A 23,942-nucleotide genomic window follows, 5' to 3' on the forward strand; every position below is an offset into this window, starting at 1 on the left:
CACGCTCAGCCTCGACCCGCCGACGCCCGCCGAGCACAGGCGGCTGCGCATCATTGCGGGCCTCTCGCCGCCGCCAGAGGACGAGGACATCTGCGCAGCGGCCCTGCGCAGCTCGACACTCTGCGTCGTCGTGCGCGAGGCAGCCACGCAGCAGGCCATCGCCATGGGCCGCATGGTCGGCGACGGCCAGCTGAGCCTGCTCATCGTCGACATGGCCGTCGACCCAGCGCACCAGCGCAAGGGCTTGGGCGGCGTCGTGCTCCAGACGCTCCTCGACTGGAAGCAGCAGCACTGCCCCCACGCCTACCTCTGCCTGCTGGCGGACCCGCCGGGGATGAAGCTGTACGCGCGCCACGGCTTTGAGCCCAGCATCGAGCAGGGCATGACGCACTTTTCCGGCTTTGTGGGCGACAGTCGCCGGCGCAAGGCCGCGGCGGCAGAAGCAGCGGCAGCAGAAGCAGCGGCAGCAGAAGCAGCAGCAGCAGCCCAAGCCTGAGCAACAGACAATGAATGCAATTCTCTCTCTCTCTCTCTATGTAAATTGGGTGGGATATCGCGCCGGACTGGCTCAGCTGACGAGGATGAAGAGGAGGAAAAAGACAATGAGGACCTGTTTGAATGCACACACAGTCAGTCTCCCGGAGACTACGTTGGCAGGAGGAGAGAGGAAAACGCACCCCAAAGATCTTGAGCATCAGCCAGCGGTTGCTGCTGACGCTCGCATAGTACTTGAGCAGCTCGCGCTGGGCGCCGCTGACGTTGTCCGAGACGTCGTGGACGTCGTCGTCGATGCGCTGCACCGTCTCGCGCTGCTCGGCGACCATGTGGGCCAGCTGGCTGAAGATCTGGCCGAGCTCGGAAATGGTGCTCTCAATCGACTCGATGGCGCTCGACCGCTGCTGCACGTACGCCTGGTCGCCCCCACCCTCCATCATCTGCATCTGCATGTACTGGTCCGACGTCTGCGGCTGGTTGCCCATGTCGAGGGCGAGAAACTCGCCGCCCTTGTCCTTGCCGTTGCTGTAGCTGCTCTGGTCCAGCGCGGCCTGGTTGGCCCCGCCGGCCTGCGCAGGCGCCGCTCGATGGGCGGCCGCAGCAGCAGCAGCAGCATTTCGGCTTGGGTTGTACAGCGGCGAGTCTGAGCGAGGAGGGGCAGCGCGCGAACGCAAGACTAGACGCAATCAGTCAGCTGCTCAAATCGGCATCGAGACACCGGCGAGCAAAAGCCAGTCCACCCACCTGAGTTCTCGCCCGGCACGGCCTGGCCTGCAGTACCGCTGTAGGCAAACTGCTCGGTGCGGTCGCGCGAAGCCTTCATGTTCTGTGGGTAGCCCGAGTCAGCTCAGCTTCCACTCTTCAGGACGGGAGGCGGGGACTAACCTGCGTTCGAATCTCAAGAATGTCCTGGAACGACGTCGTGGCACCCGCCAGCTTCGTCTGGAGCAGCGTCACGACGTTGCCCCGGTGCTCCTCGGCCTTGTCCTGCGGCGCCTTTCCCTTGGGCCCGCCCCCACCCCGCTTGGCGGCCTGGAGCTTGTTAAACGCCTGCAGGTCCGACAGCTGCCGGTTGATGGCCGCAATGTCGTGCTTGATGATGTATGTCAGCTCCGAGATCTCCACGGGCCGGTCGTCAAACATCGTCTTTCTCCGTGCGACTGTGCAAAGAGAACAGCAGTCAGTAGATGTGAGAAAAGAAAGGAACTGTCCGGCCTTGGCAACGCACGCTGTGCAAGCCTGCCGAGCTTGGCTGTCGTGTCGCTGATGTCCTTGCCAATCGCCTGTGCGCGTTTCGCAAACTCGCCCTTGGGCGACGAGGCAGCTGCGCTTCCATTTTGCTGCTGCTGATGATGATGATGCTGCTGCTGGCTCGGTGTCCCTGCTCGGGAAGCGGCCAGCGACGACGACGACGAGGGCCCTCCGCTGGCGAGAAGCCGCTCCCGCGGCGAGATGGTGCTCTGCCCCACAAAGTCGGGCCGGTTCGAGTCGACGAGCGTGTGGAACTCAGAGGTCCGGTCCTTGACCGAGAGCGCAGTCTGGTAGTACGCCATGCCTCCCCTGCGACGTCCACCGAGAGCGTGGGCCGGGATATACTTACCTGCGCTGGTGGCGCGCGCGCGCGCCCCCGATGTCTATTTTTGCCTGCCACGCGAGCGCGACTTTGTGCTTCCTGCCGTCTAAATCTTCCATTTTTTTCTTCCTTCTCGTCTCATTCGAAAGCATGTCGTCGTCGATTGCCTCGTCTTCCAGGGCCACCATGGCCGCCTCGTCGATTGCCTCGTCCTCGAGGGTCAAGCTGGCCTCCTCGTCCCTCGTTCGATCGACACAGCAGCGAAGAACATACGCTTCAAGATCAGCAGCAGAGGCAGTGTGAGTGATCCTGCAGCAGCTCTCGCGCACCTGTAGCTAACCCTGTCATTCCACAGGACCGTCTCTCTGACTTTTCTCAACAAGACGGTCCGCTTCACGCTGCCCGAGCTTCCCACCCCCTTCTCATCACCACCGTCGCCCCCTTCGCCCCAGCTTGCGCTGGCCGGCGACGATGTCTACGGGAGCGAGTCGGCCCCGGCAGCACCCGCGACGTCGCTGCTCGAGGACCTCTGGGACGGCGTGCTGCGCGCGGTGCCCAAGTCGAAAGTGAGCCACTCGCGAAAGGCGATGCGCTCGGCCAACAAGGGCCTCAAGGACCGCACTGGTGAGTCGTAGTCACCCTCCCCTCAAGTAAGGAAAGAAAGGAAAAGGAAGCTCACTCAAACCAACCCAGACCTCGTCCACTGCGCCTCGTGCGGCCGGCCAAAGCTGGCACACCACATCTGCGCAGTCTGCTACGGCGAAGTCAGTCGGATCCAAAAGGCCGTGACAAAGGCACAACGGCAACAGCAGGCCGGTGGTGGTGGCGGGAATAGCAGTACCTCGGGTTGATGATGGAGAGAGAATATGATTGCAAAATTACAAAAAGAGACCAAAAACTAATGGATGGGAAAGTTGCTACACTGAAATGGTCTTGAAGAGGTGGAAGCCGTCTGCGCTCGTCGTCATGAGCATGCCGCTGATCTGGGGGTGCCAGTGGACCTCCTTGATCTCGCTGGCGCCGTGGTGGCAGAAGAGGAGCTGGTGCGGCACCTCGCGCCCGCCGGGCCCTTGGTAGGCCTGCATCTCGCCCTGCTCCTCGTCGTCCTGCTCCACCGACAGGTCCCAGAGCGTGACCTGGTCGTCGCGGCCCGCAGCAGCAAAGACGCTGTCCTCGGTGGGGTGCCACTCGACGGACGAGATGGGCGCCGTGTGCCAGGCAAACGAGGCGACGGGCGTGGGCCGCGCAGAGGAGGAAGGCTTAAAGTTGCGCAGGTCCCACACGTTGAGGCCGCCCTCATCGCCGCCAGAGACGAGGAGGTAGTCTGTGTTCTTGTTCCAGGAGATCACATTGACGTCCTGCTCGTGGGCATCGGCGACGGAGATGACGCTGCGCCGGTTCTTGACGCGCACGTCCCACACGCGCACGGACCGGTCGGCGCTGCACGAGGCAAACACCGTCGTCTCCTTTGGCGACCACTGCAGGTCCTCGACCGACGACGTGTGGCTGGTGAATGGCGTGGCGTGGGTGGTGAAGCCCGACTGGCTCGAGGTGGTGAGGAAGATCTTGGAGTGCAGGTCGCCGGTGAGCAGCCGCAGCGACGAGGCCTTGCCCGAGCCACCGTCGCCGCCCGAGCCGGCCCAGTCCATGGCGTAGCCCTCGATGGTGTGGTTCTTGACCGTGTGCATGGGTCGGATGCCCTTGCGGTCGTACGATGTCCCTGGCCGGTCGAGCGCATTGAAGAGCGGTCGCACGTCCCAGATGTCGACCTGGCCCAGCTCGGACCATGTGGCGACGGGGTAGGGGTCCAGCGACGGCTCGAGCGAAGAGACCGGCGGGGCAACCGGCGCAGCCCGCACCCGGTTGATGCCGCCGAGGTGGGGGATCGACTTGTACTCGAGGATCGCATCGTCGTCCAGCCCATCGTCGTCTTCGTCTTCGTCGTCATCGTCGTCCTCCTCGGCTGCATAAAATTCAATCAGCTTGCTGTCCTCTCAAGAAGAACAAGAATGAAAGTTGCCTCAGAGGTGTAAAAATAAGGTAGCGAGATGTTTTCGGCATCGGAGCAGAAGCCCCATACAGCCAAATGCCTCAAGCATCATGGGCGGGCGAGCGTCAGGGAAGAGAAACTCACCACCGTCTTTCTGCGTCTTGTGCATCGAGCTGGCCTTCATCACCATCAGCTCGTTGTTCTTGGCCGTGTCGGCCTGGGTGCCGGCGACAAAGTAGGCCGTCTGCGGGTACTTTTGCCGCTCGGCCGCCGAGCCAAGCTGGTCGCGGAGCACGTCAAATGAGAGGCAGGGCCATGTGACGTTGAGCCGGTGCAGCATCTCGTACGCCGACTGATCCGGCTCCAGCTGCTGCCCCTCCTGCAATGGTGCGCCGACGCCGGGTATATACGCTTGCGTGTCGTCGACCTCGGGTTCGTCCTCGTCGTCGGACGGCCGTTGGATCTCGCCATCGATCTTGACGCCTGCAGTCTCACGCTCTTGTTAGCATGCATAGAGTTGTATCAGACCGAAAGCACTACCCACCGTCAATCTCCATGTCGCCGTTGTCGCTGGCGTTGTCGATCACCTCGCCGTTCTCTGCATCGTCTTCAAACTCGTCCTCAAAGTCATCCTCAAACTGGCCCATCCCCTCGTCGCCATCCTCGTCTTTTCTTCTCGGCGCCGTCGGCTTCTGTGACGAGGGCCCCGCGGCGGCCGCTCTGGCCTTGCCGCCGCTGGCCCCGTTGCCCACGGGCGAAGACGGCCTCTTTGACATGGTTGGTCTTTCTTCTTCTTCTTAGCCGACCTCTTCTCAATAAAGGAGAAAAATTTGGGTCCTTCCTGACTTTTTTTTTTGGCTGGCACGTGTTAAACACGCCCACGTGGGAAAATTTAAGCTTCCATCGGGACGCCGTCGTCAGCACGGACTCCACCTACCCAGAAGAGGCGGATTTGTCAGACCCTTCCTGACTTCATTTCATGTAGGGTAGTCCTGACGTGCCCGCAAGGGTCTCGTTGTGCGAAACATCGGGGAATAGAGCTGACCTCATTGTGCTATCCTGCTCCATCGCTTTGGGAGTTTGTGGGATTGCTCAGTGAGAAATATATAACGTAGAAGGTCTTGCCACCGTAAAACCTCTTTCTCACCTCACACCGCAACCCACACACGCTGAAGGTCTCTTACCACCGCAAGCACACCTCCTCACACCTCGTAGGAACGCTTTATCATGTCTCCCGCACAACACCTCCCCACGCAGGATTTCGCCGCCGATTCCTGGGGCAAATCAGGCGTATACGCAAACGCTAATGGCGCCGTCGTCGCTCATCCCTACGAGAGCCAGCGGGTGGGCGAGAATGGTCCGCTCCTCTTGCAGGACACCCATCTCGTAGAGGTCCTCAGTCACTTCGATCGGGAGCGTATTCCTGAGCGAGTCGTCCATGCCAAGGGCGGCGGCGCTCACGGTCACTTCAAGCTCACTCACCCGATCCCTGAGTTGACGTCGGCAAAGATCTTTTCCACGCCGGGCACCTCCTGTCCCGCCACGGTGCGATTCTCGACCGTGGGCGGAGAGAGCGGCAGCCCCGACCAGGCCCGCGACCCTCGCGGCTTCTCCATCAAGTTCCGGACCGAGGAGGGCAACATGGTGAGCTAAGACCACCATTGCACCACCATTTACTTTCTCTTGCTAATTTATTATTTTGCAGGACTGGGTCTTTAACAACACACCCGTCTTCTTCATCCGCGACCCGGCAAAGTTCCCCACCTTCATCCACACGCAGAAGCGCAACCCGCAGACGCACGCCACCCATGCCGACGACTCGACCGACTTCTGGAACTACATGAGCCAGAATCCCGAGTCAGTGCACCAGTTCATGTACCTCTTTGGTCCTCGCGGTATTCCCCAGGACTGGAGGCACATGCAGGGCTACTCTGGCCACACGTTCAAGTTTGTCGCGGCCAACGGAAGCTGGAATTACGTGCAGATTCACGTCCTTTCGCAGCAGGGTGTCAAGAACATGCACCCAGACGACGCCGCCAAGGCTTCGCCCGACTGCCACCAGCTGGACCTGTTCAACAGCATCGAAAAGGGCGAGTACCCCAAGTGGGACGTCAAGTACCAGATTGCCTCGCAGCAGGAGGCCGACGCTGCCGGGCTCGACGTCTTTGACCTCACCAGGACGTGGGACCGTAAAAAGTTCCCGCTCCAGCCGCTGGGCGAGCTGGAGCTGAACCAGAATGTGGCAAACTACTTTGCCGAGATTGAGCAGGTGGCCTTTGCGCCCTCGACGCTCATTCCGGGCATCGAGCCCTCGGCCGATCCTGTGCTGCAGAGCCGACTGTTCTCCTACCACGACACGCACCGCCACCGCGTCGGCGTCAATTACCAGCAATTGCCGGTCAATGCGCCGCAGGTGCCCTACCCCATCTACAATTTCCAGAGGGATGGACAAATGGCGTTTGTCAACCAGGGTACACGGCCGACCCACTTGTCGAGCATCCAGCCGCCGACGCTCAAGCCCCGTCCCTACGACCTCGGAAAGACGGCCGGCTACGTCGACGGCCACGCCATCTCGTTCCTCTCGGGTGTCACGATGCGCGACTTTGAGCAGCCGCGCGAGCTCTTCCGCCGGGTGTTCTCCGAGGAGGACCGCAAGTTGACGATTGAGCAGATCAGCGGGCACATGACGACATCGCGTGACCCCAAGAGCATCGCCCAGGCCGTCAACATCTGGTGGCTCGTCGACAACGACATGGGCAACGCCATTGCCAAGAATCTCAAGCTCGAGGCAGGGTCGTGGCAGAAGCCGCTCGCAGAGCTCAGCTTCATTGGATCGCACAACTTTGCTGCCAACAAGGAGGCGCTGCAGATGTTTGAAGACTACAAGTCGGTGCAGCAAAAGGCGGCTGAGAAGGCTGGCGACTTTACCACGACGGCAAAGGAGGCCGTCGCCCACGGCGTTCAGGCGGTGGCCAACGCCGTCAATGGTGCGGCCAATGGCCATGCCAACGGTCACTAGCTCATTACATTGTAGCACTTTCTTTCCAAATGACATACACTATGCTCTGATAGTCCTGCTCTTGTAGTCCTGCTCTTGTTCTCTGTGACTGCCTGGTACCGCTCTCCTTCTACCCTATGACTGCGTTGCTCGCGTTGCTCTTCTCGCACATCGGTAGACCACTGTGCACACCGCAAGCACCGAGCACACTTTAGGTCACAGGCAGGTCAAGCAGTGCCGAGCTGCCGACGTCTTGCGGAATAATCTCTGTCCCGACGATGAGCACGAAATCCTCCACCGTGATCGGGTGGTTAGGAGAATTTACCACGTGCTTTCGACAGCGCTGCAGCGCGCGCGCGCGCCCTTGAATCTCTTAGGTCCGCTTTGCCAGAGAGCAGTGGGAGTCCCCGTTTTGGGTTCCAGGCACAACGATCGCCTAGCTTGGCCTCCCCGCGCCCCCTGCCCATCGTTCGCTCGCTTTCTTAACCACCGCCGCCACCCACTAACACCACCGACAGCTGATCGCTGCCGCGTACACAACAGGAGGGGAAATAGAGGGCGGCCGCGCAGACTACAGCCCGGACAGGGAGCCCGCCACACTCGTCTTCTTGTGGCACGGCACGGCACGGCCCCAAGGGGTGGAGTTGGAACACCGCCACAAGCGACTATCACGTCGACGGACCTCGCCCTCGCCCTCGCCCTCGCCCTCGCCGCCGCCTGACCGGGTCATCAACCACCCACGCCTTGCTCTGCCGTCCTCTTGGCCGGACGCCCGCTCGTGAGGAGAGAGAGACAGCCACACAATGGCCAACATGATGAACCGCATCTGGTCTGGGCCCGCCGACCAGGTGAGTAAAGGTATTGCTGCTGCTACTTTAAAACAAGCTGACACTATCTGTGGTGCCAGGAAACACCAAAAGCGTCGCTGTCGTCTGCCAAGTCCGAGGAGCGCAACCCGTTCGATGCACTAACGCCGGCACCAGCACCAGCGCCGGCCCCGACGCCGGCCGCGGCCAGTGGCGCACCCAACGACCGGCTGGCTCCCTCGTCGATGGCGCACCAGCGGGGCGACAGCGGGGGCAGCCTCAAGACGATGCTGCAGCAGCAGCCGGGCGACGGCCTCCGGACGCCCGGCGGCGTCACGAGCCATGCGAGCGTGCCCACGACGAGTGTGTCGACGACTGGTGAGCAGAGCAGGGCAGGCCTGGATCGCAGGGCAACGCAGAGACTGACATCAACGCATACATAGCCCCGGACTTCACCATGAAGCTGCCGCCGGCCAAGGCCAAGCCAGAGACGAGCAGCGCAGGCAGCGCGACGGCCACAAGGAACACGTCGGCACCCAGGGGCCGCCTCACCGTCAAGCTCGTCGGTGGCCGCAACCTGGGCGCCCACGTGGGCCAGCCCTACGCCGTGGTGTCGTTTGAGCAGAACGAGTTCATCGCACGCAAGCCGCTGGCCAAGGGGGCCCGGTCATCTGCCTCCGCCTCCTCGTCGCACGACGGCGCGCAGGACAACCCCGTGTGGGACCACGAGGCCGCCTTTGATGTTGTCTACCCGGACAAGCCCGTCTTTGTCAGCGTCTACGACCGCGACGCCGCCGAAGAGGGCTTCCTGGGCATGCGCCTCATCCGACCACGCATGGTCCACGGCGTGTCGACCGACCAGTGGTACCCGCTCGTCGCCCGCGACGACGCCGAGGAGGACGACCAGCAGGGCCGGGGCGAGATCCGGGTGCAGCTGCGCTACGAGCGCCTCACATCCAAGAAGCACCTCACCCCTGCCGACTTTGACTTTCTCAGCCTCATTGGCCGGGGCACCTTTGGGCGTGTGTTCCAGGTGCGCAAGCGCGACACGAAGCGCATCTATGCCATGAAGGTCCTCTCGAAGCGCGAGATTGCGCTCAAGAAGGAGGTCACACACACGATGGGCGAGCGCAAGATTCTCGAAAAGTCCCTCGATTGCCCCTTTCTCGTCGGGCTCAAGTTCAGCTTTCAGTCGGCCCAGGAGCTCTACTTTGTCACCGACTACAAGTCGGGCGGCGAGCTCTTCTGGCACCTCCAGCGCGAGGGCCGCTTCACCGAGGAGCGCGCCCGCTTCTACATTGCCGAGCTCGTCCTCGCCCTCGAGCACCTGCACAAGTACGACATCGTCTACCGGGACCTCAAGCCAGAGAACATCCTGCTGGATGCCACGGGCCACGTGGCCCTCTGCGACTTTGGCCTCAGCAAGCCCGACCTGGGCGCTGGCCAGCTGACCAACACCTTTTGCGGCACCACCGAGTACCTGGCGCCCGAGGTGCTCCTCGACGAGAGCGGGTACAGCAAGCTCGTCGACTTTTGGAGCCTGGGCGTGCTCCTGTTTGAAATGTGCTGTGGCTGGAGCCCCTTTTACGCCGAGGACACGCAGCAGATGTACCGCAACATTTGCTTTGGCAAGATCAAGTTCCCACGCGGCGCCATTGGCGACGACGGCAAGCAGTTTGTCAAGGGTCTTCTCAACCGCAACCCCAAGCACCGCCTGGGTGCCGTCAACGACGCGGCGGACCTGCGCAACCATGCCTTTTTCAAGGACATTGACTTTGAGGCCCTGTCGCGCAAGCAGCTCACGCCGCCCTTTAAGCCCTCGGTCGAGTCGGACGAGAGCGTGGCCAACTTTGACCCCGAGTTCACCGAGACGGACCTGAAGCAGATGGCTTTCATTCCCGGCTTTGACGGCGACGCCAATGCGAGCAAGGCGGCCATCCACAACGGCGCCATTCTCAACAACAACGGCAGCGGCGGCGATGGCCCGCACGGCGTGGCCATTGGCAAAGACGGCGCCAAGGATGCAGGTGTAGGCCCAAAAGCTGTCGCCGGTGTCGCTGGCGGGAAAAGTGGAGACGGTGGCGACGACGACGACGACGACGACAACCCGCTCTCGAGGAGCGTGCAGGACAAGTTCAGAGGGTTCAGCTACAGCGGCACGTACGACGGCAGCGTCGCCGGCAGCTTCGGCGGGCGCCGTGGCTCGGGCGGCTTTGGCCTGGCGGGCGCGAGCCTGGGCATGAGCAAGATGCAGATGGACGACGACGACGATGACGATGGCAATGACGACGGCGGGCCGAGGCGGGCGAGCCATGCGCAGCACAACGGCGGCGATGCAAAGATGAGCGAGGCAGAAGAAGAGGCCGCGGGCAGGCCGGTATCTGACGTAGACATGGACCCTTGATGACGACCGTATCCTCCTCCCCTCCCCCTAATCTCTTTCCTCTTCCTGGAGCCTGCCCCTTTCTTATGTCTTGTCTCTCTTGTCTCTCCTGTCTCAACCTGATGTACTTGTGTGGAGCTTGAATCCGTCAGTTTCCAGTTCTTTACTTGGAAAGAGACGCGTCCGTTCTGAAAAGTAAAAGAAAAAAGTGCAAGAGGAGTGCAGATCTTCTCGCAGGCGACTGGGCGCACAGAAGCTCGCAAGAACAGAGGCACATCTGCCCCTCTAGCATGACGGGGGCCAGAGGCGTGGCGCTGTCGAGCTGCGCGCGGCTGGGGAGAGGAGCTGCGGTGACAGGGACAGCCACGGCGACGGCCACGGCGACAGTCACGCGGCAGGCGGCGACGCTGTCGACGACGGCGCCTCTGATGGGCCAGGCGCGCGCAAGGCCCTCGCGCTTCTCGCACTTCTTCTTTGGCCGCCAGGGCCATGCGCCCCGCCCGGACAGCCTCGCCGGGGACGGGGCGGGGATGCAGCAGGAAGCAGAGGCCGAGCGATGGACTGCAAACGAGGCAGCAGCAGCAGCGCCCGCCCCTGCCGTCCTGGCGTTCCAGCGCGCCGTCGATGCCGGCGACGTCGCGGCTGTCCATCGCACCTATCCGCCACTCCGGGCGCACCTCGAGTCGGCGGCGCCGCGCAGCGCTCCCGAGCACATCAGGCACGACATCCGCACCGCCGTGCGCATGCTCCTCTCGACGAAGCGCGCAGGCAAGCGACGGGCCAGCACCGCCGCCGCCGACGACTACCACGGCGACGGCGACGGGGACAGGGACCACCTGGACGAGGGCGCGGCCGAGGATGCGCGGCTGGCACTGCGCATGTTCGAGGACATGCCCCGTCTGCTCGGCCACACCTACGGCCCGCTCGACTGCCACTACGCCGTGCGGGCGCTGGCGGCGCAGGTGCCGCGGCTGTCCCGGCACCCGTCGCCTCTCTCGTCGCCGTCGTCTTCTTCCTCGTCACCTTCTTCCACGTCGCCTTCTTCCACGTCACCTTCTTCCTCGTCGCCTTCTTCCTCGTCGCCTTCTTCCTCGTCGCCTTCTTCTTCGTCGCCTTCGTGGCCATCGCCGTCAGAAGGGCCTCCAAGAGCAACAAGTGATGGCGCCGTGGCGCCGCGCGAGGTGCTGCACTACCTCGTCGAGCTCCGGCGCCGCTTTCCTGTCTTCCAGACCCGGTCTGCCGACTGGGCCCTCGTGCTCGATGCCTTTCGCAGGCGCCGGGATGCGTGGGGCGCGCGTCTGGCGTGGCGCATGCAGCGCAGGACCGCCACCCCGCCCGAGGCCCTGGCCCGCGACCTGTACATGGCTGTCCTCCTCGGTGCGGGCCAGGTGCGCCGCGCGCTGCGCCTCGCCGACGAGACGGCCTTCCTGGCCCAGCTCGCAGCGCAGCGCACCGACAGCCTCGCCTTCTTTCTCAACGGCATCGCCCGCATCCCCGGCGGCGCACACCGTCCCGAGGCAGCGCGTGTCGCCGACGAGGCCCATCGCAGGCTCCTCATCGACAGCGACGGCGGTGACATCCACGCCGAGGCAAGCATCCCGGCGCAGCGCAGCCTGTGGCACGCCCTCCTCATCTACAAGTCACTGGCCGACGGCGCCGATGCGGCCCTCGAGCTGGCACAGAGGGCCATCGCCAACGGCAAGCTCCGTCCCACGGCCGAGACGTATGCGCTCCTGCTCCAGGCGCCCGGCCTGCTCGCCTCCGTCGAGACTGACGACGACGCCGCCGCCGTGCTGAGCCGGCTCTCGTCGCTCCTGGGCGTGGCGGCAGACAAGCGCGCGTACGCCATTGCCATGCGCGCGCTCCTCGGCCAGTCGCCCTCGCTTTTGAACCACAGCTCGTCATCGTCGTCGTCGTCGTCGTCGTCGTCGTCGTCGTCATCGCCGCCGCTGCAGCCAAGCCCACCCACGCCCGGCCAGATCCGCGAGGCCGACGACCTCTACCAGCGCGCCCTCCGCGCCATCGACGGCCCGCCCGACAACGCCCTCGTCCACCCGCTCCTGCTCGCCTACACATCCAGCTACCTGCCCTCGCTGTCCCGCGCCCTCCAGCTCTACGACGCCGTGCCGGACCCAGACCTGGGCCTGTACAATGCCCTGCTGTCGGCCTGCGCACAGGCGCGCGACATGGCCAGCGCAAAGGCTCTCCTCGCCCGCGGTGGCCGGCGCCAGCGGCCGTTTGAGCGCCTCGACGCCAAGAGCCGCCTCGCCCAGCTCATCCTCCTCCTCAAGGCCAGCCAGTCGTACGACGAGGCCTTTGATGTGTACGAGGCTGCGCTGCGTGCCGTCGTGCCCCGGGAGCAGCACCATGACATGGACGAGGGTGGTAGGAGCATCAGCAGCAGCAGCGACGCATTCGGGGGCCCCGCGGGATGGCTCGTCATCCTCGACACCTTTTCCAAGCTCCGCCTGGCCTCGGCCCGCAAGCCGCCGGCCGAGATGGTCATGTCCATCGTCGACGACATGCGCCACTCGGGCGTCGAGCTGGGCGCAAAGGCCTACACGACGCTCCTCGACTACTTTGCCAAGGCCGCCACGTCGCTCCTCCAGCGTGGCACCGTTCCCCATGGTGAGCCAGCCTCCTCCTCCGACGAGCAGCAGCAGCTGCACGACGAGCTCGAGTCGCTGCGCCGCTCCATTATCGCCATCCACGCCATCCTCCAGCGCTCGACGTGGATCCAGCCCGACATGCCGCTCCTCACGGCCCTGATGGACGCATACAACCGCGTCGGCCTCTTTGACCGCGGCCTCGACATCTGGAACCGCCTCGTGCTGGCGCACGCTGCCATTGGCCAGAGCACCCTCGCTGTGCTGATGGACCTGTGCGGCCGCGCCGCCGCCGGCGCGCGCAACAGCGCCGGCCGCTTTCGCTACGAGGGCACCGGCCGGCGTGCCTGGAAGAGCGGTCGGGCCATGCTGGCAGACGGCGCGGCGCCCAACAAGAGCGCCTGGGACGCCTACGTCGAGTTCCTCTGCCGCGTCGGCCGCCTCGACGAGGCAACCGACGTCGTGCTGGGCGACATGGCCCACGCGGGCGCCAGGCCCGACGCCAAGACGATCGGCATGCTCCTCCGCTTTGGCGCAGAGGCCAAGACGCAGAGGCGGCACGACGCAGCCGCACGGCTCGCAGCGACAAACGAGCAAGGGCCCTGGCACCGCACGCGCGACATCGTCAGGAGAAGGTGCCACACGGGCTCAGACGAGGACAGGCTCTGGTGGAGCCAGATCTGGGAGAGTGTCAAGCGCATTGGCGAGTAAGTCTATGTGAATGGTAATTTCTCTTGGTCTGTCAATCTGCTTGCATGTACAGGAGGGGGGTGCTTGTGATGAGAGGGCCTTTTTGGGAGGGGAGACTTGTGTCCCAGGAGGTGATCCTGCTAGTGAAGGAAGGCGTGCTCCTCAGAGAGGGGACGTTTAGTGAAGGGAGATGTGTGTCCCAGGAAGAAGTCCTTCTAGTGAAGAGAGACGAGCGTCTCAAAGGGATAGCCGTTGGAGTGGGGCGGGCGGGGAGGCGGACCGTCCTCCTCCGTTGGAGCCACCGCGGCAACCTCTGCGGGAGTCTCTGCGGGCGCCTCTGCGGCAGGTCCCTTCTGCTGGGGCTGCGGTGGATTGTGGCTGAGGTAGGCGGCCATGCGCTCGACCTCGCAGGGGCCCATGCCCCCACATCGCTCGTCGAGCTCCTTCCACCGGCCTGCGACAAAGGCGTGGAGGGCCTCTTGGTGCTGTGCGCCGGCCCTGGTGCTGATCCAGTCGAACATTTCCTCGTGCGTTGTGCTCCTGTCGTTACCGTTGCTGCCACTGTCTTCATCGTCGTCGTTGCACTTGACGTCGGCGTCGGCGTCGGCATCAGCGTGACACGGACCCCGATCGAGGCGCTTCATGGCGCTGAACAGGTGCTCGAGGCGGACGTCTCGCCGGATCTGGTCCAGCTCAACCTTGCGCTGGGCCGCGCGCTGCTTGACCTCTTGGGCCGACAGCACGTCCTCGCTGTCCTCGCTGTCACTGTCCTCTTCGTCTCCGGGTCCGTTGTCGTCGGTGTAGAAGGGCGTCGAGGTGCACGATGCCTCGCACTCTTCCAGTGGCTCACCGACTGCGTCTGTCAGGCTGCGGGGAGGAGGCGCACACAGAGACATGGACTCGGCAACCAGACCGAGACAGTCGCTCTCGCCAGTGCTGGGCCAGTCAAAGGAAGGTGCAGCCCAGGACGCAGCCTCGAGGTGGCCAAACAGGTCGGTGTAGCGAAACTGGGCTAGAAAGGCCTCTGCTCTGGCCGCCTCGTCGTCGTTGTCTTGCTGCTGCTGCTGCTGCGGCTCCCTCGGGAGCGTGTCCTGATGCGACACGGGCGCCTGGCTGCACGAGCCAGACATCGTCAGCGTCACGGGCATGATGACACCGCTCATCGCCAGGGCCATTTCCCACGGTGAGGCGGCGGCGCCGTGGTGCTGCGCCGAGGCGGTCCGCGCCCTCTTTTTGCGCTTGGTCGAGTCGTCGTTCTGGTGCTGCTGCTGCCTCTGTTTTGTAGCTGGCTGGGGCGCTGCCTTTGCGACGTCTTCTGCGCCGTCGACGACGACGTCGTCGTCTGGGCCTGCGAGTGCCTGGCTGCAGTCGGCGACCCACTGGAGGTGGTGGACCCAGTACTTTTTGCTGCTGCCCACGCGAACGTGGGGCACCTGCCGCAGGAGCTCGCTGGCGCCCTTGCGCTTGAGCCGGAAGCGCCGCTGGGCCTCCTTTGTACTCAGCAGCTCGTACTTGTCCGACCGGGCGCAGCGCGAGCAGAGGTAGGCACGGCCTGCGTCGTTGGCCTGCAGCGCCGGGTGGCGGCTCAGGATGCGCAGCTTGCCCTCGTCGTTGTGGCTGCTGCCCTCGGCGACTGACAGGGCGCTTGCCAACGTCCAGCCGCACTCGAAGCACCTCTCGTCTTTATTGGCCGTCGAGAGGGCAGCAGTGGCATCGAGCATGCTCTGCCACGGCCAGTCGCCCTTCTTCGTCGGTGGTGCTGCCTCGTGCTGCTGCTGCTGCTGCTGCTGCTGAACCACCTCTCCAACCGTTGCCCTGGCCCATGACGGCGTCGTCGGTGTCGATGGCTCCATGCTCGCTGCTGTGCTCGTCTATTTCGACAGAAGGTGAGCGGTGCTCGTCCGACTCAGCATTTATTGCACTCACGGGACTGTCATCCAAGCGCCACGAAAAGGAGGCCAGCGTCGAGGCCGACGATGCCGACGCCGACGCGGGCGTTTGCTGGTTCGTGGGCAGCGAAAAACCATCCTCGACCGTCGTGGCCTGGAGCGCAAACAGAGCCTCGTTCTGCGTCGTCGACAACGAGGCTATCCAGCTGTCCCAGGCTCCCCCGTCCATGACAAACGACTGCTGCTGCGGCTGCGACTGCTGTGGTGCGTCGCCGTCGTCTGCGAAAAAGGGGCGCGAGGTGAGCCTGGCCGTCCTGGAGCAGCCACCGTCAATCGTCGCTGCTGGCCCACTGCCCTGTGGCGTGGCAGTGGTGTTGGTAGTGATGTGGTGCAGCCCGACACGGTCCTCGCACGCGCTCCAGCTCACCGTGCCGCCCTGGCCATAGGCGCATCCATACGTGTTAGCTACCTCCTCCTCGACGCCACCACCACCACCATCGTCGCCATCATCGCTGTCTTTGTCGTTGTCCTGGCCTGCCACCGTGCCCATCCCGGCCTGCATCGCGTCAAACGAGGCAGACGACGAGAGGAAAAAAAGATCGGCGCTCGAGACGCCCGCCCCTCGCTGGCCGTCAGCGGCGGCGACAAGCATGTCCTCGACGAGCATCATTTGTGTCTCTGCTGCTACTGCTTCTGTTGCTGCTGCTGCTGCTGCTGCTGCTTGGGGGAAAGAGACAGGAAAAGGAGAGAAAAAGTGGGCGAACCCTCCCGGCGGCTGTTCGCGGCCGCGGCGACGGACGGCCGTGCAAAAACCAGAAAACAAAAGAGAGAGTGGAAGGGGGCGTCGGTGCAGAGGAGGAGTTCGGGTGCCTGTCGCGGTGACGATGACGACGGCGAGCAGGCACAGCAATGGGGCGAGAGGGAGGCCAAGGGGAAAAGACGGAGGCGAGAAAGAGAGAGAGAGAGAGGGAAGGGCGGCGCACGGGCCGGGGCGGCGCTGCACGCTGCTGCACTCTGTCTCTGTCTCTGTCTCTCTGCCTCTGTGCGTGTGCCGGCCGTTGTTTGGCGACGGCAGCGGAGAGTCAGTCGGGCCAGGCAAAAGAGGGAGCAAAAATGAAAACAGCGATGGACAGGAAAGGACTGGGATTGAAAACAGCAGAGAGCGCGGACCTAGTGGCCAAAGAGGCGAAAGATGATGTACAGCAGCGAGCCCGAGGCACGGATGGCGGCCAGCACAGCGGTGCTCCAGAAGAGCGCCTGCAGGTACGGGTTCGTCGTCAGGCCGAGATCGACCTTTGTATAGTGGTTCCACCAACTGCTGGTGAAAAAGATGACGAGAAAGGCATTGGAGCCGAGCCAGGCGAGCAAGAAATTGGTGCGGAAGTTCTGCTTGTGGTCCGACTCCTTGACGGCCTTGCTCCGCTTCTGCTTGACTTCCTTCTTGGGCTGCGCCAGGTCCATCTGCGCGTGCTGCCACAGCTCCTCGGCGTCGGCGGCCGACGTGGGCACCTTGGCCTCCACCACCGTCTCGCCGTCCTTGCCCTTTTGCGCCTTGGCGTGGCCCAGGTCCGTCGCAGCCCCATTGTCGCCCTTGGTGCCCCAGCTGACATCGTGCAGGTTGGCAAGCGAGTAGATGGAGAGAATGGTAATGTAGGTGGGCATGAGGAAGAGGTACTGGACGATGCAGGTGAGCATGTGCCAGGGGTCCAGCATCCAGATCGAGGCGAGGAGCCAGAGAACGTAGGTGGAGACGATGGAGATGACAATGGAGCGGATGCCCGAGTGGCCGAGGATGAGCTTGAGGACGTGCGACGAGGTCCAGCCGCCGGGCGTGAGGAGGTGGGCCTGGTCGAGCTGGAGGTAGATGGTCCAGCCGGTGCAGTAGAGAAGGAGGGAAAAGAGGGTGCCAAAGGCGATGATGCAGACGGTGTACATGGCATTGAAGCCCTGTGGCCGGCTACCAAGGCTGGCAACGACGACGATGACGACGAGGGCCACAAAGACGTTCTGGCAGACCTCAAACACGGCGGCGCCCTGGCCACCAAACGGATCCTTGGCTGCGTTCGACGTGGCGCTCTGCATGAGAAAGTACATGGAGAGGAAAAAGTTGGCGAGCGAGGTCCAGGTAAAGATGATCTGGACGAGGTTGTAGATCATCTGGAGCTGGAGCACGAGCTTGCGCAGGAAGCCCTGGCCCGAGGACCAGATGCGGTACCAGTGGAAGACGGCATAGATGCTGGCAAAGAGGGAGCCGTTGAGCCAGCGCCGGCGCTGGCTGATGAGCTCGGCGACGCGGTCCGGCACGTCCGTCGTCGCCCGGGCAGCCTTGACGTACTTGAGGAGCCACGCCTCGCCCGTCTTGGTGACGAGCTCGAAGCAGAGGATGCGGTCCTCGGCGAGGTAGAGGTTGTTGATAAACGAGCCGCCTGCGAGGGTGCCGTTGTGCAGGGCCTCGCCCTTGAAGTAGGCCTCCAGGGGCCGGCCCTTGAGTGCCTGCCAGCGGTAGGCGGAAAAGGCGCCGGGAAGGACGCCAATGAAGCCAAAGACGGACTCGAGGGGCTTGTCGAGGATGTTGGACATCTTGTACTCAAAGTTCTGCGAGGCCACAAGCGGGTTGATGAGCCGCCAGCCGCCAGTGCCGACATCGACGGCAATCTCGCCACAGGCACCGCCGATCTTGGCGTGCTTGTCAAACTGCTTCCAGAGGTGGTAGATGGAGCGGCCAGTGGGCCGGGTGCCGACATCGAGGAGCACGGTGACGTTGGGGTCGAGCTGGCGGCAAAAGGCGTTGAAGAACCAGCGGTGGGAGTTGATCTTCTTTTCGTTTTTCTCCTTGAGGCAAAAGACGAGCTGGACAGGGCACTTTGCCACCTCGACGGAGCCATCGGGCCCAACGACGACCTGCGTCGTGAGCTCAAAGACGTGGGCCGTGACCTCCTTGTCGAGGACGTGGTCCTTCATGGCGCCCTCCTGGAAGATGCCGTAGCAGCTGAGCATCTTGAGCATGCGCTCGTTTGCCTTTTTGCGTCCGTCGCCAATGATAAAGACGACGACCTTCTTCCAGGCATCGGCGCCCCACGTCTTTGAACGCGTGCGCGAGGCGAGGTAGGCGACATTCTTCATGACGGCGCCCAGCGTGTTGAACAGCAGCTGCTCGTCCTCGTTGTACGACGTCATGACAATCGCCAATTCCGTCTTGCGGCCCATGACCCAGGGTCGCAGCGTGAAGCGGTCGGCGACCCAGTTGTTGGGGTCGCACGTGGCGGCCGTGTAGCGCATCGTGGTGAACTCCTCGCCCTGGTGGCCGCGGCAGAGGGAGCCGGGGATGGGCACGTCGAGGACGAGGTTGCCGTTGGTGAGGGCGACGCGCTTGACGGTGCGCTTGCGCATCAGCCGGCCCTTGATCTCGTTGTACGACTCGCCATAGCCGCCGATGCGCGCAGCCGCTGCGTTGGGCTGCGCTCGTGCGATGAGAGTGCCCGGCGCGGCAAACGAGACAAAACCGCCGGGGTAGCCTGCGTCGCCTCCCATTCCTGGTCCTCCTGGCCCACCCGGTCCGTAGCCTTGTCCGTATCCTTGTCCGTACCCTTGTTGCTGCTGTTCGTAGCCGGGACCGTATCCCCCCTGGCCGTAGCCTTGGCCATAGCCCGGTGCTGCAAAGCCAGGCTGCTCCTTGTATGCGCCGCCAGGTCCCATCTCGATGCTCTCGTGGCCCGCCTGGGAGCCGTGAGCGAGCATGACGTGGCTGCCGTTGGCTGTCGATGCCGTTGCGGCGCCGTGTGGCATCTGGTAGGGTCCAGCCCCGCCGCCGCCGGGTGGGCCGTTGTAGGGCCTGGTGTAGAAGCCGTCCATGTGGCCTTGCTGTGAGGGTGTCTGCGACTGTCCGTCGTCCCACGCCTTTTCGTAGCGCGAATAGATCGACTCGTCGTCGTAGCCCTGTCCTGCTGCCGACGACGACGACGGAGTTCCAACGCGTCCGTCGTTCATAAACGGCGCCGCGGGAGGTGCGTAGGGGTAATTTCGCGAGATGCTGTTCGTGTGCGTGTCTCCCCTTTGTCAGTCCTCAAGAGTCCAAAATTGGGAAGCGCGCCGGCGGCCGTCGCCGCCTTTTTGTCCTTGACTCACCTCTCGCCCGTGCGGTGTCGCAGGCCCTGCTGAGACGAGGCCGTCGGAGCGGAGTAGGCGCTCGCACCCTCATTGTTGTAGCTGCTCTCGTGTAAGGACGGCGGCGGCGGCTGGCCATAGAAGTCCTGCGTCATGGCCACGCCTCCTGCCGCGTGAGGGTTCCCAAAGTACTCGTCGTGCGGTGGCAGGGATGGCGACTGTGATTGCGCGTGCGGGTTGTTGAAGATGGCCGGTCCCGCGCCCCTGCCCCGTGCGCGCGGTGAGGCAACATGCTGCGATGGTTGCCTAGATAGAAAGGGGTCAGACTCGCTCACTAGGGCACGACACGCAACTCACCTCGTCGGCCGGACAGGCGTGTCGTGAAAGTAGGGCTCAGACGACATCCTCACATAGGGCGCCGTAGTGGTAAAAGTAGCGAGCGTGTGTGGATCTCAGGATATCTAATGGGGAAGGGGAAGGGGAAGGGGGGGTGGATAGTGCCAATCAATGGGAGTGAGTAAGTGGTCGCCTGCCTGCCTGGTCTGAGCTTATCCTCGGCCGGCCTCTTTTCTTTCCTTTTTTTCAATTTGAAAATTGGCTTTGGCAGGGACTTTCCTTTTCTGTTCGCCTGCCACAGAGAGAGAGCCCTGCGACGCGCTTCTCGACGCGGGACAAGCAAATATTGATTCAAAGAAAAGTCTTTCCGAGAGGCACTAAGCTACAGGCTGCGCCGACAAGAGAGAGGCGCGTTGGATCTGCATGGCCTGAGAGAAGAAGATGGCCATGTGTCAGCCCGCAGAGTCGCTAAATGGCGGAAAAAGGGTTCAACTCACAAGTAGGGGCAGGTAAGAGCGAGAGTGGGGAACGCCCATCGAGGCGAGCCAGAGCCGCGAGTTTGGGCCACCGTCCTCCTGGAGATCAATCGGCCTGAAGATCCCTGTGAATTCGCCCTCTTCGTTCACAGGAAATGAGTGAAGGATCTGGTCGTTGTCTGCCATGTGAGATCCATCCGCACGGCGAAGAAAGCGGTGGACATTTGGCCCACCAAGCTCGTAGCCAATCGAAAAGATGACGGCGTCCGCTTCTATCTCGTCGCCGTTGGACATCACGACGTGGTTGTCGCGCAGCTCGCGGACAGTGACACCACTTCGGTAGTCGAGATTGCCGTGGACGACGTGGTAGGCGAGTCCCTTGAAGACGGGGTCCTTCAGGCCTGGGTCGAAGAGGTGGGTGCCACCATGCTTTCTGGCCTCGGCCGAGAAGCCACCGTCGTTCTCGCCGAACCAGACAGGCACGCCCTTTGCACGCAGGGCGTCATGCAGGTCCTTGTCGACGACCTTGTCCATGAACTCAACTCGCTTGGGCTCAAGTCCAAGCATGTACTTGTACGGCGTGGCGCGAAAAGTAACGTCGCAGTCAGGGAGCGCCCTGCCTGTGCCCTCGGGATAGATCTTGCTCATGAGCATCGAGATAAAGTCGTAGGACTGCACCAGTTGAGGTTTTCGCGCCATGACCGTCACCGAGGCCCCGTTGTTTGTCAGGTACGAGGCTATATCGGCACCCGACGAGGCGTGACCCACGACGACGAAGCGCTTGCCCTCGACGTCGAGAGGCGCATCGTCGAGGTCGTAGAGCTGTGGCTGCATCGCTTTCGCAAACGTTTCGGTGTTGAGAATGTGGCCCTTGAACGGGTGCGCAGATGACTGGACAAAGTGGGGCATCCGAGGCTTGAGGGTGTTGAGAGGGCCGACGCAGAAGGCGACGTGGGCCGCATTCATAGTCGTGGCACGCCCGTCCTTGCTGCCCTCGAGATGCAGGCGCCAGCTGCCCTGGTCCGGCATCCACAGGGCGCCACCCTCGATGAGACGGGTGTTGGTGCGGACGACGATGCCAAACGAGTCCTTGTACTCCTCGAGCTTCCTGGCAAACGTCTCCTTTGTGACCCACTCCTCCATGTCGCCCTTTGCAAATTCGTGGTTGAGCAGCGAGTGGCACCAGCGTGGGCCATGGAAGTGAAGCCCGGGGTAGCGCGCAGCCCAGATCCAGCCGACTGAGGGCGCCGCCTCGATGACGAGGTTGGTGATCTTGCGCTCCGTCAGGGCCACCGCAAGCGTCAGGCCAGAGTGGCCTCCGCCGACTTGAAGTTTTTACCGTCAGCTTGCATGTAAGGTCCCTGCGCGCAAGCCTCTCAAGAACCCACCGATGACCACTTCTGGCTTCGTCTCGCACAGCGCCACCCATTCGCGCCTCTCCTGCTCGGAAGCCTCGGCCAAGACAAAGGGACAGTCAAGAGCGAGCTTGCCCGACATGGCGTGAGGGTCCCACGTGGTGAAGAACGTCTTTGCGCGCCAGAACCCCGCGCCCTCGACCTGCTGGAGGCGGACGATGGCGAGGACGGTGCCGCAGCTCAGCTCGCCCTCGCGGCCGACCAGGAAGCGAAAGTGGGCCGTCACCTCGGGCGTCGTCGTAAAGGGCGCATCGGCCATGGCGGGCGCAGGCAGTGAGAGGCCGAGCTTCGATGCGAAGCGATGGCTGGGCGCCGATGACGTCCCGCTACCAGCTGCAAAGACATGGGGCGCATTGCCTGGGCCCATTGACACCTCGAGCGAGTCACCATGGGGCACGGCGGCCATCATGCGCGGCTGACCGTCGACAGTGTCGTCTCGCAGGTAGCTGCGGATACGCTCCACACCCTCCAGGCAGCGATAGTCCCAGTCAAAGACGAGGTGCTCGCGCCAGCCGGCATCGTCAAGGAACACGTCTGTGACATCACTGTCCTTCCAGATCGCCACAAAGCGGCTGAACCAATCGGTGACAATGTCAAGTGGCTTGTCGACCGTCATGGTGACCGTGACGATCTCAAGGCATGCCTGCTCTCAGGCTTGTCTTTTGTACGGTGGCACACTGCGACTGCATGACCACCGGCATCCAAGGAGGTGCTTGGGCGCATGATGGGAAAGCGGGCTAAGGCCAGAGAGAAAGAAGGCTTTGCACGCATGAGCTCTGGGTCTCATCAACCCGATTTGGGACAGGGGCGCGTGCACGGTGCATTAAATTTGGGTCAGCTATCAAGCTAGTCAGAAAGGTCCGATGCCGACGGCACCGACTTGAAAAAGGCGACGAGCTTTGCGACAAAGTCCGCTGGGTTCTCCTCAGCCAGGTAGTGGCCGCTTCCCTCGACGAGAGCCGTCTTCGGGGAGGTGTAGAACTCGGCACCCATGGCCGCGGCCTCGCTCGCGTGAGAGCTTAGGGCACCCGAGATGAGGAGCGAGGGCACGGTGCAGCTACCTTGCGCCTGTCTGACCTCGATGTTGCGCCGAGCGTCGGCCTCGAAGGCGCGGTAGGTGTCCATGCCCGCCCTCATGGCACCTGGTCTCGAGTATGCCTCGACGTAGTGCCTGATCGTGTCTGGTGAGAGGTTCTCCGTCCGCACCGTCAGCCTGTCAAAGAACTGCTGCATGTATAAACCCTCACGGCCCGCGACGAGAGCCTCGGGAAGGCCGTCAGGGACGCAGTGGAAGAGGAAGTGGAATTTGGCGACAGAGAAGCGGCAGGCTTCGTAGTGCGACGAGCCAGGCAATGGACACTCGCCCCACGCAATCGACGCGGTCGCCTGCGGGAAGCTCGTCGCAAACGCGTGTGCTACCATGCCGCCAAGATCGTGCCCAACGACATGGATAGGCAGGGGGACGTGCAGGTGCTGGACGAGCTTGAAGAGGTCTTCGGCCATCGTCGCCTTGTCGTAGCCACCGCGAGGGCGGGAACTTTTGCCTGCTCCGCGGTAGTCTGGCGCCAGGACGTGGAAGCCGTGCGAGGCGAGCGGTGCCATCACGTGTCGATACTGGTGGCTCGTCTGGGGAAAGCCATGGATGAGAAGGACGACTGGTTTGTCCTTGCGGGCATTGTCGCTGGCAACGGCCTCGACGTAGTGCAGTCGTAACGGGCCTTCGTCATCACCTACATCGATCCAGGCATTCCGGTGGTGAATGCTGCACATCTTTCTCAGTCTTTTGTCGAAGACAGCTGCGAATCTATTTCGCCCCCCTTATATCATGCTAACCCACCGCCAGAGCCATAAGGATCACCGTCAGTCGGACGGACCATCGGAGCACGGACAACCGATGGTGACGGAGCGCTTGGTCATCCGGTGACGGACCGGCCTCCCCAGGACGTCCGACGACGAATTTATCGTCTGATTGTAAAAGCGCTCCGAAAAATCCTCTCTTTATTTTGAAATGCATGCTTCGGCTGCTGGCGCGGAATGGGTCCAAACAAAAGGAAGGGTGCACGCTGCACGCGGGCGGGCCCCCCTCCTTCCCTGACCTTGTGCCGAGCTCGAAATTAAATTCGAGAGATAGATAGATGTAGGTAGGCTAAGGCTGCTTTCTAAAGTTTTCCAAAACGGCAA

General features: G+C 63.0%; 11 protein-coding genes across 11 annotated transcripts; 5 read left to right on the top strand and 6 right to left on the bottom strand.

Moving 5' to 3' along the window:
- The first annotated feature begins 130 nt into the window (after positions 1-130).
- Positions 131-586, top strand: FA10DRAFT_268987 (hypothetical protein). Its single transcript, XM_025522561.1, has one exon. It carries the CDS (start codon positions 164-166, stop codon positions 494-496), a length of 333 nt encoding a protein of 110 aa, XP_025374857.1. The 5' UTR covers positions 131-163; the 3' UTR covers positions 497-586.
- Positions 447-2,051, bottom strand: FA10DRAFT_268988 (t-SNARE; the record flags this gene model as incomplete). Its single annotated transcript, XM_025522562.1, has 5 exons — positions 447-610; positions 678-1,138; positions 1,240-1,321; positions 1,381-1,655; positions 1,724-2,051. 5 exons carry the CDS (start codon positions 2,046-2,048, stop codon positions 569-571), a joined length of 1,185 nt encoding a protein of 394 aa, XP_025374858.1. The 3' UTR covers positions 447-568.
- Positions 2,052-2,208: 157 nt separating this feature from the next.
- FA10DRAFT_255212 (hypothetical protein) lies at positions 2,209-3,163 on the top strand. The gene is made up of 3 exons (XM_025519758.1): positions 2,209-2,367; positions 2,424-2,692; positions 2,762-3,163. The coding sequence occupies exons 1-3, from the start codon at positions 2,219-2,221 to the stop codon at positions 2,917-2,919; spliced, it is 576 nt and encodes a 191-aa protein (XP_025374859.1). The 5' UTR covers positions 2,209-2,218; the 3' UTR covers positions 2,920-3,163.
- FA10DRAFT_244549 (WD40 repeat-like protein) lies at positions 2,924-4,865 on the bottom strand. The gene is made up of 3 exons (XM_025519349.1): positions 4,603-4,865; positions 4,203-4,541; positions 2,924-4,031 (listed from the first exon to the last, which is right to left on the bottom strand). The coding sequence occupies exons 1-3, from the start codon at positions 4,832-4,834 to the stop codon at positions 2,986-2,988; spliced, it is 1,617 nt and encodes a 538-aa protein (XP_025374860.1). The 5' UTR covers positions 4,835-4,865; the 3' UTR covers positions 2,924-2,985.
- Positions 4,866-5,189: 324 nt separating this feature from the next.
- On the top strand, positions 5,190-7,382 carry FA10DRAFT_174263 (catalase-domain-containing protein). Its single transcript, XM_025518251.1, has 2 exons — positions 5,190-5,702; positions 5,764-7,382. The coding sequence occupies exons 1-2, from the start codon at positions 5,286-5,288 to the stop codon at positions 7,075-7,077; spliced, it is 1,731 nt and encodes a 576-aa protein (XP_025374861.1). The 5' UTR covers positions 5,190-5,285; the 3' UTR covers positions 7,078-7,382.
- A 66-nt stretch (positions 7,383-7,448) lies between these two features.
- Positions 7,449-10,678, top strand: FA10DRAFT_303780 (kinase-like protein). The gene is made up of 3 exons (XM_025525283.1): positions 7,449-7,904; positions 7,964-8,240; positions 8,306-10,678. The coding sequence occupies exons 1-3, from the start codon at positions 7,860-7,862 to the stop codon at positions 10,264-10,266; spliced, it is 2,283 nt and encodes a 760-aa protein (XP_025374862.1). The 5' UTR covers positions 7,449-7,859; the 3' UTR covers positions 10,267-10,678.
- On the top strand, positions 10,465-13,659 carry FA10DRAFT_174241 (hypothetical protein). The gene has a single exon (XM_025518250.1). It carries the CDS (start codon positions 10,536-10,538, stop codon positions 13,560-13,562), a length of 3,027 nt encoding a protein of 1,008 aa, XP_025374863.1. The 5' UTR covers positions 10,465-10,535; the 3' UTR covers positions 13,563-13,659.
- Positions 13,660-16,350, bottom strand: FA10DRAFT_174240 (hypothetical protein). Its single transcript, XM_025518249.1, has 2 exons — positions 15,468-16,350; positions 13,660-15,412 (listed from the first exon to the last, which is right to left on the bottom strand). The coding sequence occupies exons 1-2, from the start codon at positions 16,098-16,100 to the stop codon at positions 13,757-13,759; spliced, it is 2,289 nt and encodes a 762-aa protein (XP_025374864.1). The 5' UTR covers positions 16,101-16,350; the 3' UTR covers positions 13,660-13,756.
- A 250-nt stretch (positions 16,351-16,600) lies between these two features.
- FA10DRAFT_303783 (hypothetical protein) lies at positions 16,601-20,064 on the bottom strand (the record flags this gene model as incomplete). The annotated part of the gene is made up of 3 exons (XM_025525284.1): positions 19,892-20,064; positions 19,556-19,840; positions 16,601-19,481 (listed from the first exon to the last, which is right to left on the bottom strand). The coding sequence occupies exons 1-3, from the start codon at positions 19,936-19,938 to the stop codon at positions 16,601-16,603; spliced, it is 3,213 nt and encodes a 1,070-aa protein (XP_025374865.1). The 5' UTR covers positions 19,939-20,064.
- A 136-nt stretch (positions 20,065-20,200) lies between these two features.
- Positions 20,201-22,499, bottom strand: FA10DRAFT_281266 (FAD/NAD(P)-binding domain-containing protein). The gene is made up of 3 exons (XM_025523676.1): positions 21,735-22,499; positions 20,368-21,671; positions 20,201-20,298 (listed from the first exon to the last, which is right to left on the bottom strand). The coding sequence occupies exons 1-3, from the start codon at positions 22,375-22,377 to the stop codon at positions 20,248-20,250; spliced, it is 1,998 nt and encodes a 665-aa protein (XP_025374866.1). The 5' UTR covers positions 22,378-22,499; the 3' UTR covers positions 20,201-20,247.
- A 73-nt stretch (positions 22,500-22,572) lies between these two features.
- On the bottom strand, positions 22,573-23,781 carry FA10DRAFT_255223 (alpha/beta-hydrolase). Its single transcript, XM_025519759.1, has one exon. It carries the CDS (start codon positions 23,529-23,531, stop codon positions 22,608-22,610), a length of 924 nt encoding a protein of 307 aa, XP_025374867.1. The 5' UTR covers positions 23,532-23,781; the 3' UTR covers positions 22,573-22,607.
- Positions 23,782-23,942: the final 161 nt, after the last annotated feature.

Source organism: Acaromyces ingoldii (genome assembly GCF_003144295.1).
Source record: "Acaromyces ingoldii strain MCA 4198 unplaced genomic scaffold FA10scaffold_6, whole genome shotgun sequence".
NCBI lineage: Eukaryota > Fungi > Basidiomycota > Exobasidiomycetes > Exobasidiales > Cryptobasidiaceae > Acaromyces > Acaromyces ingoldii.